This window comes from Sapajus apella, unplaced genomic scaffold (assembly GCF_009761245.1).
Source record: "Sapajus apella isolate SASKATOON/1434 unplaced genomic scaffold, GSC_monkey_1.0 scaffold99, whole genome shotgun sequence".
NCBI classification, from domain to species: domain Eukaryota; kingdom Metazoa; phylum Chordata; class Mammalia; order Primates; family Cebidae; genus Sapajus; species Sapajus apella.
Window position 1 is genome coordinate 6,878,991 of NW_022437039.1, and position 12,850 is coordinate 6,891,840.

Consider the following 12,850-nt stretch of genomic DNA (forward strand, 5'->3'; position numbering starts at 1 on the left):
AGCTCAGTCTTCATGGAGCTCCAGAGAGTGATCATACCTTAAAGTTTTTCCTGCTTCAAAGCAGGGGTGCAGCTGGGCCTTTGTATTCTCACACTGATTAGTCTTTGGTTACAGGCAACCCCAAAGCTTGAGGGAACTTAAATTGCCAGGCATTTACCATTCCAGTGCCCAAAGGCAAAAATCCACTGAGGATCCCTGAAGCGAGGCTTTGTCAGCAAAGCATGGAAAGGTGGTGCTGGGCACACATGGCTGCAAAAGGGATCCCAGGAGATCCAGGTGGGGTGTGCACAGTGTCCACTATACCATGCATGTATTCATTCACCCAGCAAGGGTGTCCAGAGCACTTCCTAAGTGTAAAATAACTCTATCAAAAGTATATCCCTGAGGTTCTCTTTCCCCAGCTTTATCTTCTTTATAATATTTATTCCTGTCCCTGATTTCTTTCTTCCTTGATGTTTACTTGTATATTGTTTATTTTTTCCTATGAGAATTTAAGTTTCTTGGGAACCTGAACTCATTCTGCCAAGTTTATCACAGTATCCAGGAAAGACTTTCCTGAAGAGGTCAGTCATGTCTTCCAGGAGAAGCCAGCCATGAGAAGACTGGGGAAGAACAGCCTAGGCAGAGGGCATAAGAGGTACAAGGAGACTGAGTTGGAAGTAAACTTAGTGACAGGGATGGAGCAAGAGGAAGGAAATGTGGGAGTAGGTGAGATAACATAGAGTTTTGTGTGCCATGGTAAGTAGGGTGACCTTCACTGAAGCCTCAATTGGAAGCCATCAGGGAGAGGTGAGCCACTCCAAAGCCTTTGTGGAAATGACCCCTCATCAACTCTCTTGACAAGATTCTTTCAATCACAGTATGTATCATGGATAAGCTGTAAAAGCTTTCCACGGATTGATTTTCCATTCAGCAGTTTGTTGATGAATGCCAAAAGGATATATGTAGACTCGTGTCAACAAGATATGATAGTGAGGTTTTATAATGAGAGACAAATTATCCCCCCACACACGGAATAGAAAATCTTTGCAGTGTTGCAATCTCAATACTTGCTGAGCTTAGCAAGTCAGGATGTGTTTCCTGAATTAAAATTTCAATAGGAGGATGCATCCAGTTTACCCCTTTTCTTCCTCAATGTGCATCTCTGAATAGCTACTCAAACCCCGCAACCCTTGTTACATTTCATTTCAGTGGCGAATGAGAGAGCAGGTGTTTTTACTCCTGTCTTAGTGATGTGGGAAGTACAGCTCCATGAGGGAAGATTAGTGATATATCTGAGTAGAAGGAAGCAGTGGGAAATTGAAACAACAACAACAACAACAACAACTCTCTGCTCCTTTTGTGTGCGTTGAAGACATTTCAGGTGAGTCAGGAGTGCTGATGCTGAGACTGATTTGGCTGTATGGAAAAGAGGAGCTGTCAGATAATTTTGTCTCTGGGTAGGGCTTAGAGATGACTTTTTTAACGTCACAGATGAGGTACCCACAGCCTAAAGTGCTCCTTCACCCTTTTCTCATCTAGGCAAATAGGCCTTCCTCAACATTACACTTTCAAAAGGATGATTTTCAACCTAAGCACTTGAGTCACAGGCCATTCACAAGCATCATCAGAAAGATCATGTAAAAAGAAAATATGACCGCTTGGGAAAACCATGCTTCCAAACTAGAACTGGAATCTTTTAGACCTAGGAGAGCTAAGCTCAAGGTTCTATTTCAAAAACTTTGAAAAAGATGCCAGTTTGAGATAAAAACCCTTCTGGCTTTTGTGCATTAGAGTTGATGGATCTCAGTGAGAAGCACCTGAATCTCTTCCTCCTGAAAGGACAGCAGTTAAGACCAGTCCTCAGACAGAGAGGAAAGCAAGGTGACCTTACCTTTTTGTCACTGAGGCCAGTCACTTGGTCCACAAATTCCTCCTGGATCATGAAAGCGGCCAGATTGGCTGTGTAGCTGGCCAGGAATATGACAGCAAAGAAGGCCCATACAGATACCATGATCTTGCTGGTGGTCCCTTTAGGATTCTGAACAGGCACGGAGTTATTGAACACGAGGCCCCAAAGAAGCCATATAGCTTTTCCAATTGTAAAAGAAGGCCCTTGGGGTGCTGCAGATGACAAAAAGAACATTCTCAATATTTTCTCAAAAAATACATATTTGTGTGTGTACAAGAACCATGCAGCAGCCACCAGCAACACTGAGGGTTGCCAGAATATGAAATTATATCATAGTTGCATCCTGGGACCCTCCTAAAACCACAGCCACAATAACTTATTTTTTCTTTAAAAGTTAGTATTCTTCTCACATTTCTATCTAACTGGATTTTTGCCACATTCCTTTAAAAAAAGAAAGAAAGAAAACGAAAATGGTTATGCAAAATGGGGGTTTGAATAAGAAGCAGTGTTATGACCTGTTTTAAATTTGGACTTGATTCTCATTTGAGGGAACCAATCTTCTTAATAAACATAAAGAGAACCTGACAAAAATGTGTGCATGGGGACTGCTTCCAAATTCATCGGATGTGCTATCGTATAAGAACCATGCAATTCAGCGGGACTGATGTTTGGTATTCTAATGCAATTGTCCCTGCAATTGCTCCTGTTCAAACTCAGATGTAAAGTGTGCACAACATAAGAATTAAACCAAACTAAAACCCTCTCCAAATGGAGACATTAAGGAATGGAACAATAGATCTTAATTCTTCCAGCGCTTCACAGATGGAAGACATTTCATTGCAGGGTCATGGAAATTGAACACTGATGTCATGTCACACCACTTTTTTCAATATATCCTTGCAATAGCTATGCAGCCCTTTTAAGATTTTTAAATGCTCCTTGCAACAGACTTAACTAAAGAGACAGAATAATATGTCAGAATTTATGGAGATGGGGCATATGCAGGCTGTAAAACATACACGTTAGGGTTTTCAAGTCTTTGTTTTGCACAGGAAAAAAATCAATTTATGTCCTCATTTCATGGGGAAGAAGGTATTTCCTTAACAGGAGGTTAATTTTTATATCGCTTAAGTAAATGAAGACATGAAAAAATGATCTACTCAGATGTCACCTGGCAATGCAAGCAGAGTGGGCAATAAATAAAGTGGCAGAAGTGAATTCACATTAATGGAAGTTATGAAGTGCTGGGCAGGAAGCCTCAGAAAAGCAAGCTCTCTGTACACTGGAGGCCAAATGCAGGCTATAGCAATGCTTATACTATCCACAATGCAACCCATTAAAGAGAAGGCAGTTAATTCTCTTATTCTCAATCTCAGTCTCTCCTGTTTCTATTTGCCTCATTTTATGTTCTTCTGGGCTTATTCTTAAAAGGCGGGAAATTCTTGGGAAAAATTTAGAGTTAATCCCGTCAACTTTATGAACTACTTAATTTTTTAAGGGATTCACATTCATCATAAGTAACAGCTATTTGGGAATCAGATGTAGGCAGTTGCAAAGGATCGGTCCAAGACTTCTAGGAATTCCTGATTCATATAACTGGGCCATATAACTTTTCCCATAAAGTGCAGTGAAATGTAACAGAAAACCATTTTGCACAAAGAAACAAGTAGCTATTATTTCCTGAAAGTTGCCACATGCAGATGAGCTGGCAACAGAGAGCCTGAAGAGAATGAAGGGGCTGGGGAGTTTGCACACCTGATGGCATCCTTTACAATAGTCTTTCCGGCATGCTTCAGTCGAAGGAGAATGTATTGCACAGGACGGCCTGTGGGTCATTTTTACCTTCCAAGATGTATATCAGATTTACTCGCTTATCTGTATTTTCATTGTTCTTGTCCAGTTCCAAGTCACTGCAATCCTTTCCCTTGAAAAACTGACACTTTAACTGCCCCTCCACTTCCGTTTTCAACTGTTCTCCCCACCCGCTATCCAGATAAAGTAGCCCCAGTGACCTTTTTGCTTGTACATGTATGTCACCCCTCTCCCTGCCATTGTTTTTTTGTTTTTGTCTTGTTTGTTTGTTTTTGAGACGGAATCTTACTCTGTCACTCAGGCTGCAGTGCAGTGGCACAATCTCGGCTTACTGCATCCTCTCCCTCCGGGGGTTCAAGGGATTCTTCTGCCTCAGCCTCCTGAGTAGTTGAGACTACATGCACATGCCACCACACCCTGCTAATTTTTGTATTTTTAGTAGAGGTGGAGTTTTACCATGTTGGCCAGGCTGGTCTGGAACTCTTGACTTCAAGTTATCCGCCCACCTCAGTCTCCCAAAGTGCTGGGATTACAGGCATGAGCCACCACGCCCAGCCTCCCTCCACCGTGTTTTGAAGAAAGTCTGACATGCTTACCATGGTCAATTGCCTGTCTCTCTGATTTCATCTTATACTATTGTCTACCTCATTCACTCATGTCTTTTTAATTTACTTTTTAATATAGACAGGGTTTTGCTCTGTTGACTAGGCTAGAGGGCAGTGATCATAGCCCACTGCAACCTCAACCTCCTGGGCTCAAGTAATTCTCCTACCTCAGCCTTCTAAGCAGCTGGGACTACAGGCATGCATCACCACACCTGGCTAATTATTATTTTTTATTTTATTTTATTTTTATATATTTATGCAGAGATGAGGTCTCGCTATGTTACCCAGTCTAGTCTCAAACTCCTGAACTCAGGCACTCCTCCTGCCTTGGCCTAAAAAAGACTTGGGATTACGGGCATGAGCCACTATGGCCCCTCAGCCTTTTTCTATTTCTTGAACATCTCAAGATTAATTTCAGCCTTTTCTGTTTGCTGTTCCTCTTGAATGAAATGATTGTATCTGTTTTTCACAGACACACTCTTATGTCACTCTTCAGGCTACATGTTCAGCTCAGTGAGCATCCTTTCCCATTGGACCATCCTGTCTAATGTAGAGTCCTTACCCCATCACTATCATGTCACAATGTTTTTTCTTCTTCTTCTTGATATTTATTACAATCTGTGATTATTAATTTGTGTGTCTACATTATTTTCGCAACTAAATTCTAAGCTCCTTGATAGAAAATCTCTCTCTGATTTACCCTCTGGCAGCAGTATAGTGCCTCCTGGCACATAGTACCCACTCAATAAATATTCATCAGATAAATGTGTAAATTCACAACAGCACAAGCCCTGATTACGCAAATGTAAAGATCTACTCTACCACAGTATGGTCACTCACAGAAACTATCTCAGATTCCACTCTGTTGGAAATGTTCTTAGTGGTTTAATTACCCTTTAAATGAAGGTTTGCAATCTCCCATTAAACACAAGATTATTTATGGCATTATTAATATTTGGTTGATTGAGGATGGTTTATGTGGTGATCACCACTCTTCAATGGTGAGGAAGAAGTTGAAAGATTTCAGTAAAACTAGGTTCCTAATAGATTCCCATGACCTGTTGACTGTTGGCAATATTAAAACATCCAAGTGAAAATAATATGTATCAATCACATTAAAGCGCTCTGCTTTCTGGGGGATAGGAGACTTTAAGTTCTATCCCCTACCATATGAAGTCATTTTTTGGGGAAAGAGATTTGGCCCTGACACTTTTCTGATAACACCCACTTAGAAGGTAGTGCCCACTGAGGAAAGCCCACTCAAAATGGTGTAATGTGTTCATGTGTATGACATAAACCCTGGCTAGAGTGGGATCCTTTTAATGAGTTATAGCCAACAAATGCCTCCCAATTCAATTTCCTATCTACTGATTGTCCCTTTATTGTCCCTTCAATGTACTAAGAACAATGCACTTGATCTTAGTGCACTTGATTTCCTCTTGGCACCACCAAGAGGAAAATATAACTCTATGAGGAAAGATATTACTTTATAGTTATATTTATCGTCAAACTAATGTAAATTGATTCAGTAGTTTGAGAAATGTTCTTAAACTAGATTTTATAATATCATTTTCTTTGCATAGACTGAAGTTGAAACCCATTACAATTTTAGCATTTCTTTTGACATGCATTTTCTAAAATTAATTGCCAGAAAAGCTCCTTCAAATCTGCTTTCCCAAGAAATTGAACACCAATGGCTTTCACCTAACAACTATTGACTTCAGGTTATAACAAGATTAAATTATTTCATTTCATTTTATCCTTCAGTTGAAGTAAAGAAACCATACTTGTCTAGCATTACGAGTAATATCAATGACCCAACACCATTCATACAATGGTACATCAAGGCAGTATAGAGTAACGTATTTTTTTTTAATGGATTCTTGCTCTGTTGCTCAGGCTAGAGTGCAGTGGCACAATCTCGACTCACTGTAACCTCTGCCTCCCTGTTTCAAGCAATTCTCCTGCCTCAGCCTCCTGAGTAGCTGGGATTACAGGTATGCACCACCACATCCAGTTAATTTTTGTATTTTTAGTAGAGATGGGGTTTCACCATATTGGTCAGGCTGGCCCTGAACTCCTGACCTCAAGTGATCCACCCACCTTAGCCTCCCAAAGTGCTGGGATTATAGGCATGAGCCACCATGCCTGGCCTAGAGTATTCTAAAACTGAAAATTTCATTAAAGGCAAATGAAATAGCATCAATATTGAATCATGCTTATAAAGGAGTCCTTACCTTTCCCTTTGGCTAAATTTCTGTTGTATCCAACAGGGCTGAAGTATTCAAAGACAAAAACAGCTATGGCAGAAACAATGAGCAGCATCACAAACATCATCACCCAGACAGAGGCGCTGAATGGTTCTGCAAATAAATAGATGGAGGAATGGAAACGTGATCAGGTATCTTTTCCTTACTTCCAGCAGGAAGCCCAGACATCCATTTGCAAGCTCACCAAAAATATTTTCTCTAATTTGAATCTGATCCTTCAAAAGAAGCTAGTCATTTTTGCTTCTTCTTTTTTTTTTTTTTTTTTTTATTTTTTTTCTGCAGGGTTTCACTCACTGTGTCACCCGGCTGGAGTGCAGTGACAGGATCTCTGCTTGCTGCAATCTCTCTCTCCTGGGTTCAAGCAATTATCTTGCCTCAGCCTTTTGAGTAGCTGGGACTACAGGCATGTGCCACCATGCCTGGCTAATTTTTGTATTTTTAGTTGAGGTGGAGTTTCACCATGTTGCCCAGGCTGGTCTTGAACTCCTGACCTCAGGTGATCCACCAACCTCAGCTTCTCAAAGTGCTAGGATTATAGGCGTGAGCCACCACACCCGGCCAGCCAGCCATTTTTTATTCTTCAATTTAAATTATTCTTTATTCTACAAAATATTAGAGATATTTTATAAGACTACAGATAATATAATAAATATAGAGAAGAGCAGAAGACATTTTACAAATTAGGTCAAGGATAATCAGAACAAAAAGAGTGATAAGAAAAGGGAGAAAGTCAGAATGCAAATAAACATGCCACAGGTTCCTTCGTAATTACAGAGCTATCCAGCAGGCTAAAGCTAAAAAGGAAGATTATACCCAAATAGTTAACCATAGGCTCCTGCAAATCGTTACAGTTTTTATTTTTTCATGCTAGAAAGATGATATGCAGGGAATTCTAAAAATAAAGGGGGAATTATAACCTGTTGGAAAAGAATTATAAAATCATGGGTGACAGAAATATTAGAAAGTTATAACTATCACACTCTCCATTTCACCTTTTGCTTGAGACAGATGAGACTGCTACAGCTTTATTAATCTTGTTGATGTTGGTAGCAGCCTTAAATTCAATTGAAAGTCTATTGAGGATATTACCTTCACATAATAATTCAATAAAAAGTCATCACTTAAAGGGTAGAGGCAATAAAATATTAGATGGATAGATGGTTTTTCCACTAAAAGTAGTTTTAGTCAGCTCATTTGCATGTGACTTAGGCAGTAGTGGATATCTCAGAAGGGCAGGCCAAGTCATAAGGCTCTAGGCTGTAGAACACTCTAGAAAGGTAAGAAATATTATGTAAAATAATTTAAGACGTCTATTCAACTTGATTGAGGATATGAAAATTAGCTGACGGAAGTCCTTTTATTCATTTATGGTATACATTTGCTACAAAATCTACAGAAAGTAAATTTTAAAAATGAATACATTTCCACCAAAATGTATCATGGGGAAGAAACTTCCCATAGACACCAATGAACTTAAAACCCTTTTCCTCATAAGCAAATATTTTCTGAGGGTTAAAATAAGTCCAAGAATACCTCTTGAAGAGTAAACACATTATTATTTTTAAATTGCTTTCCTAATGAAGTTACTTATAATAATAAAAACTAGGTTGATTGCAGGCCACCTTCTGATTAGAGTATGACTACTTAGCACAGCTAGAGGTCATCACAAATTCCAATTTAATGAGCTTACTGTTTAATAAGAAATTAATATGTCTGAACTTTAGCTATATTGGATGATTTAAAAGCTGGAAGAAATTATTTCGAATGCAGTTTGATAGTGCAAACATATTAAAAAGCAACAGGTAACACAACTCACTTCAGTAACGTAAGATGCGCTCCAATAAATCAATGAGATTGCAATTGAAATAGTAATAAACAATATTATGTCCCTGAAATCACAGCACTTTAATAATGAGTTGTATCCAAAAAGGAAGTTAGATAAATAAATGATTAGGAGATTTAAAACTACTTCATATTCAAGAATAAAGTAATTCTCCGAGCTGCATGGTGTGTCTTATCAGAGGAAGATCACTGTGATGAGTAAATGAGCACTTACATGAAAGTGTCTGTTCGTGTGCAAGGCACACAACATACAGACAATATATTGAATGGAATAGCTGTTTGATTCCAGGATTAAAGCAAGAAATACGGAGCAATATGCTGTCCATGGTACTGAAAAGGGCATGCTGGTTTTTGAAAAAGCGCATTTATTAATTGGGTAACTTCTATTTCTCTGAAGGCTATGAAAATATTATTTTTAAATATTAGAAGGGACCATAACTGAATTATCCTATGCACATGTCAGAATCTGTAAACCTGCAGTGAACTTTTTTTGGCAGGTGCATCCTTTTTACTAACACGCCAGTCAGAAAATCAAGTGGAAACTGATGAAGCAATGGATCCCAAATGTCTCCCTATTTGGAATTGACCACATCTGTTCCTTAACTTGTAAGCACAGCACAGATCAAAGGACTCTGCTGCGTAGTCTGGTTTTAGTAAAACAAGCACCTATGAGTGCCCCGAAGGGTTACTATTCTCAGACATGACACATGTGCATGCCATGTGTGCACACACACTCCCAGAATTAAAACAAACAAACAAACAAACAAAAAAACCCAATAACATTAGAACAGAGTTAAAGCACTGTCTATAGTGTCTAAGGACTGACCCAGAAATAGTTTAAATACCTCTCTATTACATCCTCTAATGGCTTAAAACAGATGCAACTTTCATCCATGAAGGAACTGCAATCGAGGAGATACCAGGTCAGCATTTCTTTGGATCAAAGAATCCAACATTTTTGGAAAGTCTTCAGAATTAACTAGATGGAAATATTGCAGGAGATGCCATCTCTGTCCTTGAAGAGCCACTGGTTACATTTTTACACAAAAGTTTAAAGGCATTACCTGCAAGTGCTTCTGATGTGAGTTAATGGAGTTTGCGGAGGAGAGAGAAGAGGAAATAATGAAGAGCAACACAATCAGATTTTGAATGTTTTGGCTCTTTCAGATGACTGAGCCAGTGAATGGAAAAATGTGGCTTAGCATGGTTCATTATGACTTTCAAAATCTGCAGAAAATGACCATAAATAAGGGGGTGCACAATCAAATAGGGATGTAACTTAGTGACTAGGAAAAATATTAAGCCTACTGTGTAAAAACAGCTTTGAAAATAGTTTCCTCTGGTTACAATTTATTTTACTTTATTTTACTTTTAATAATGCAGCAGGAAAAGTATGGAGGAAAGGAGGTTTTGCTAAATTTAGCAACATACTCAACTTTTTTATGGAAATGTTTTACAAATGCAAGTAAGATAAAAATCTAGAGAAACTGGGTTGACGCCAGATTCAATATCAGGGAACCATTTTCATAAGACAAGCCAATTGATATTTTTTTCTTTCTGATGGAATTGGAAAAAGAGTTCTCTCTAGCTCACTAAAGTGACCTAATTGTTTTCTTATTTTGAAAAGAAACAATTTCTTTCCATTTTGTTCCATGAACTCACTTCCCCCAACCCTTTCTAACCTCCAGGGCAAAGGATTCCTGCCAAAGAGTCTGAAAGGTAATGAAGGGAAACATTACTAGGAGTGACTAAAGAGTGAATGTCCATCTAAGAATTATTAAGATTCTGCATGTGTTGTCAATATCAGCTGGTTGCATAGAGAGGCTCTCTTATCAGATATGAGTATCTGAATCCATGTCAGAGGGACAAAAAGAACATAATGAGGTGTGTATTAGTCAGTGTCCACATTACTCCAAAAAAGGTTACAAAAATGGAAGCAACAAGTGCAAAATCAAATCCAGAGAGTGCCAAGGATTTTAACAGCTTAAATGGATTATCAAAAATGAAGACAGTAAATCCATAGGGCTCTGAATGCAACGCAGTATCCAAAATCCTGTTGGTCAATATTTCACTGAAGAGAATGAAGCATAAAAGTTTCATTGGATGATAACATTACATATAAATGAAGACAGCAGAAGAATAAGACAATGGGTTTGGAGTTGGTGTCCACAAATTGGTTCCAATTTACAATTTGCTTTAGTAGATAACAGATTTTTGTCTCTGGAAAAATATAAGAAAGTAGTTGACCTTAATATAACGGTTTTCCCAGTGTGGAGATTTCTCAAAGAACTAAAAGTAGATCCAGCAATTTCATTACTGGGTATCTACCCAAAGGAAAATAAATCACTATATCAAAAAGACACCTGCACACATATGTTTATCACAGCACAACTCACAATTGCAAAGATATGGAATCAACCTATGTGCCTATCAACTGATGATTGCATAAAGAAAATGTGGTATATATATACCATGGAATACTACTCAGCCATAAAAAAGAATGACACAATGTTTTTTACGCAACTTGGATGAAACTGGAGGCCATCATCCTAAATATTTGCTAGTCATCTAGCAAACAAATGACTGTCATTCTTTGTGGGATGGATGATGGGTATGTAGATGCTGAATACATGTTTATGGGCTGATTTGAATTAACTGTGGACTGACAAGTTCTTTTAAAAAATGTTTTCAAGACTCTAAGCAATAGAGCTCTTAATTTACATTCTACAGAGTCAAGACCAGTATCTGAATATGTAATCATATTTTTTTCAGTAGCTCTTTCTAAGTTTAAAATAAATGAAAGATGTGAACTAGTGGATGGATTTTTCAGGAATGAAAAATCTAATACTCCATGTCCTCACTTTACAAGTGAGAGCTACGCTATGGGTATGAAAAAGCACACAAGTGGTATAATGGAAACTGGAGACTTAGAAAGGGAGAGAAAGGAAGGGAGATAAATGATGAAAAATTACCTACAATGTACACTGTCTAGGTGACAGGTACACTGAAGGCCCAGACTTCACCACTATATAATTCATCCATGGAACCAAAAACCACTTGTGCCCCTGAGCTATTGAAATTTTTTTTTTTTTTTTGAGTCGGAGTTTCGCTCTTGTTACCCAGGCTGGAGTGCAATGGCACAATCTCGGCTCACCGCAACCTCCGCCTCCTGGGTTCAGGCAATTCACCTGCCTCAGCCTCCTGAGTAGCTGGGATTACAGGCACGTGCCACCATGCCCAGCTAATTTTTTTGTATTTTTAGTAGAGACGGGGTTTCACCATGTTGACCAGGATGGTCTCGATCTCTTGACCTCGTGATCCACCCGCCTCGGCCTCCCAAAGTGCTGGGATTACAGGCGTGAGCCACCACGCCCGGCCTGAAATTTTTTAAAAAATTAAATATATAATATTTTGCCCCACTCCTACAGTTTTCCTACAGAGATTCAGGCTTGTCTTAACCTTCCCTAATTCGGGGCAAACCCACTTATATGGGAGTGCCAAGGGGAAATTATTTATCTGAATTTCATGATATTCAAGAAGATAGTTACTGTCAAAAGTCATTTATGATAACCAAACAGTTAATACAACACTTTCCTTTAAAGAAAAAAATAATGTTTCACTATGTTCTGTGAAGTTTCAACTACTCTAGCCAGGCTACCCAATATAGTCAAATTGCTAGAGAAGAGCACAGAATAGAAAATATAGCTCCTTGATTAAAAAAAAAACACTTTTATGTAAAAACATAAATTTATGAAATGGTTAAAAAATCAAAAGAATTTCCTTCTTTACAAACTATTTGGCTTAATAGGTAGTCATATTTAAAATATGATTCCATTACTTTTAAATCAGCATATACTTTTCAGACTACTTTTATTTTGTTTAGCAGAATACTGGCATAAATCATTGGGCAGTCATCATTAGTTTAAGTCTTATATCTAGCAAACAAACGACTACCGTTCTTTGTGTGATGGAGGAGGGATATGTAGATGCTGAATAAAGGTTTATGAACTGGTTTAAATTAACTGTGGACAGACAGGTTTATTTTTAAAATGTTTTCAAGACTGCAAGCAATATATCTATTAATTTACATTTTACAGAGTCAAGACCGGTATCTAGGCCGGGCGCGGTGGCTCACGCCTGTAATCCCAGCACTTTGGGAGGCTGAGGCGGGTGGATCACGAGGTCAAGAGATCGAGACCATCCTGGTCAACACGGTGAAACCCCGTCTCTACTAAAAATACAAAAAATTAGCTGGGCATGGTGGCGCGTGCCTGTAATCCCAGCTACTCAGGAGGCTGAGGCAGGAGAATTGCCTGAACCCGGGAGGCGGAGGTTGCAGTGAGCCGAGATCGCGCCATTGCACTCCAGCCTGGGTAACAAGAGCGAAACTCTGTCTCAAAAAAAAAAAAAAAAAAAAAAAAAAAAAAGAC

At 38.7% G+C, this 12,850-nt stretch overlaps 1 protein-coding gene across 2 annotated transcripts in view; it reads right to left on the reverse strand.

Annotated features, from left to right (window-relative positions):
- The window catches only part of GRIN2A (glutamate ionotropic receptor NMDA type subunit 2A), a 441,129-nt gene that overhangs the window by 77,325 nt on the left and 350,954 nt on the right, over positions 1 to 12,850 (reverse strand). For both annotated transcript variants that reach the window (XM_032258086.1, XM_032258087.1), the window contains 2 exons: positions 6,546 to 6,671; positions 1,874 to 2,103 (listed from right to left, as the gene is read on the reverse strand). In XM_032258086.1, coding sequence (XP_032113977.1) covers positions 1,874 to 2,103; positions 6,546 to 6,671 — 356 coding nt within the window. The remainder of the gene's footprint in view (positions 1 to 1,873; positions 2,104 to 6,545; positions 6,672 to 12,850) is intronic.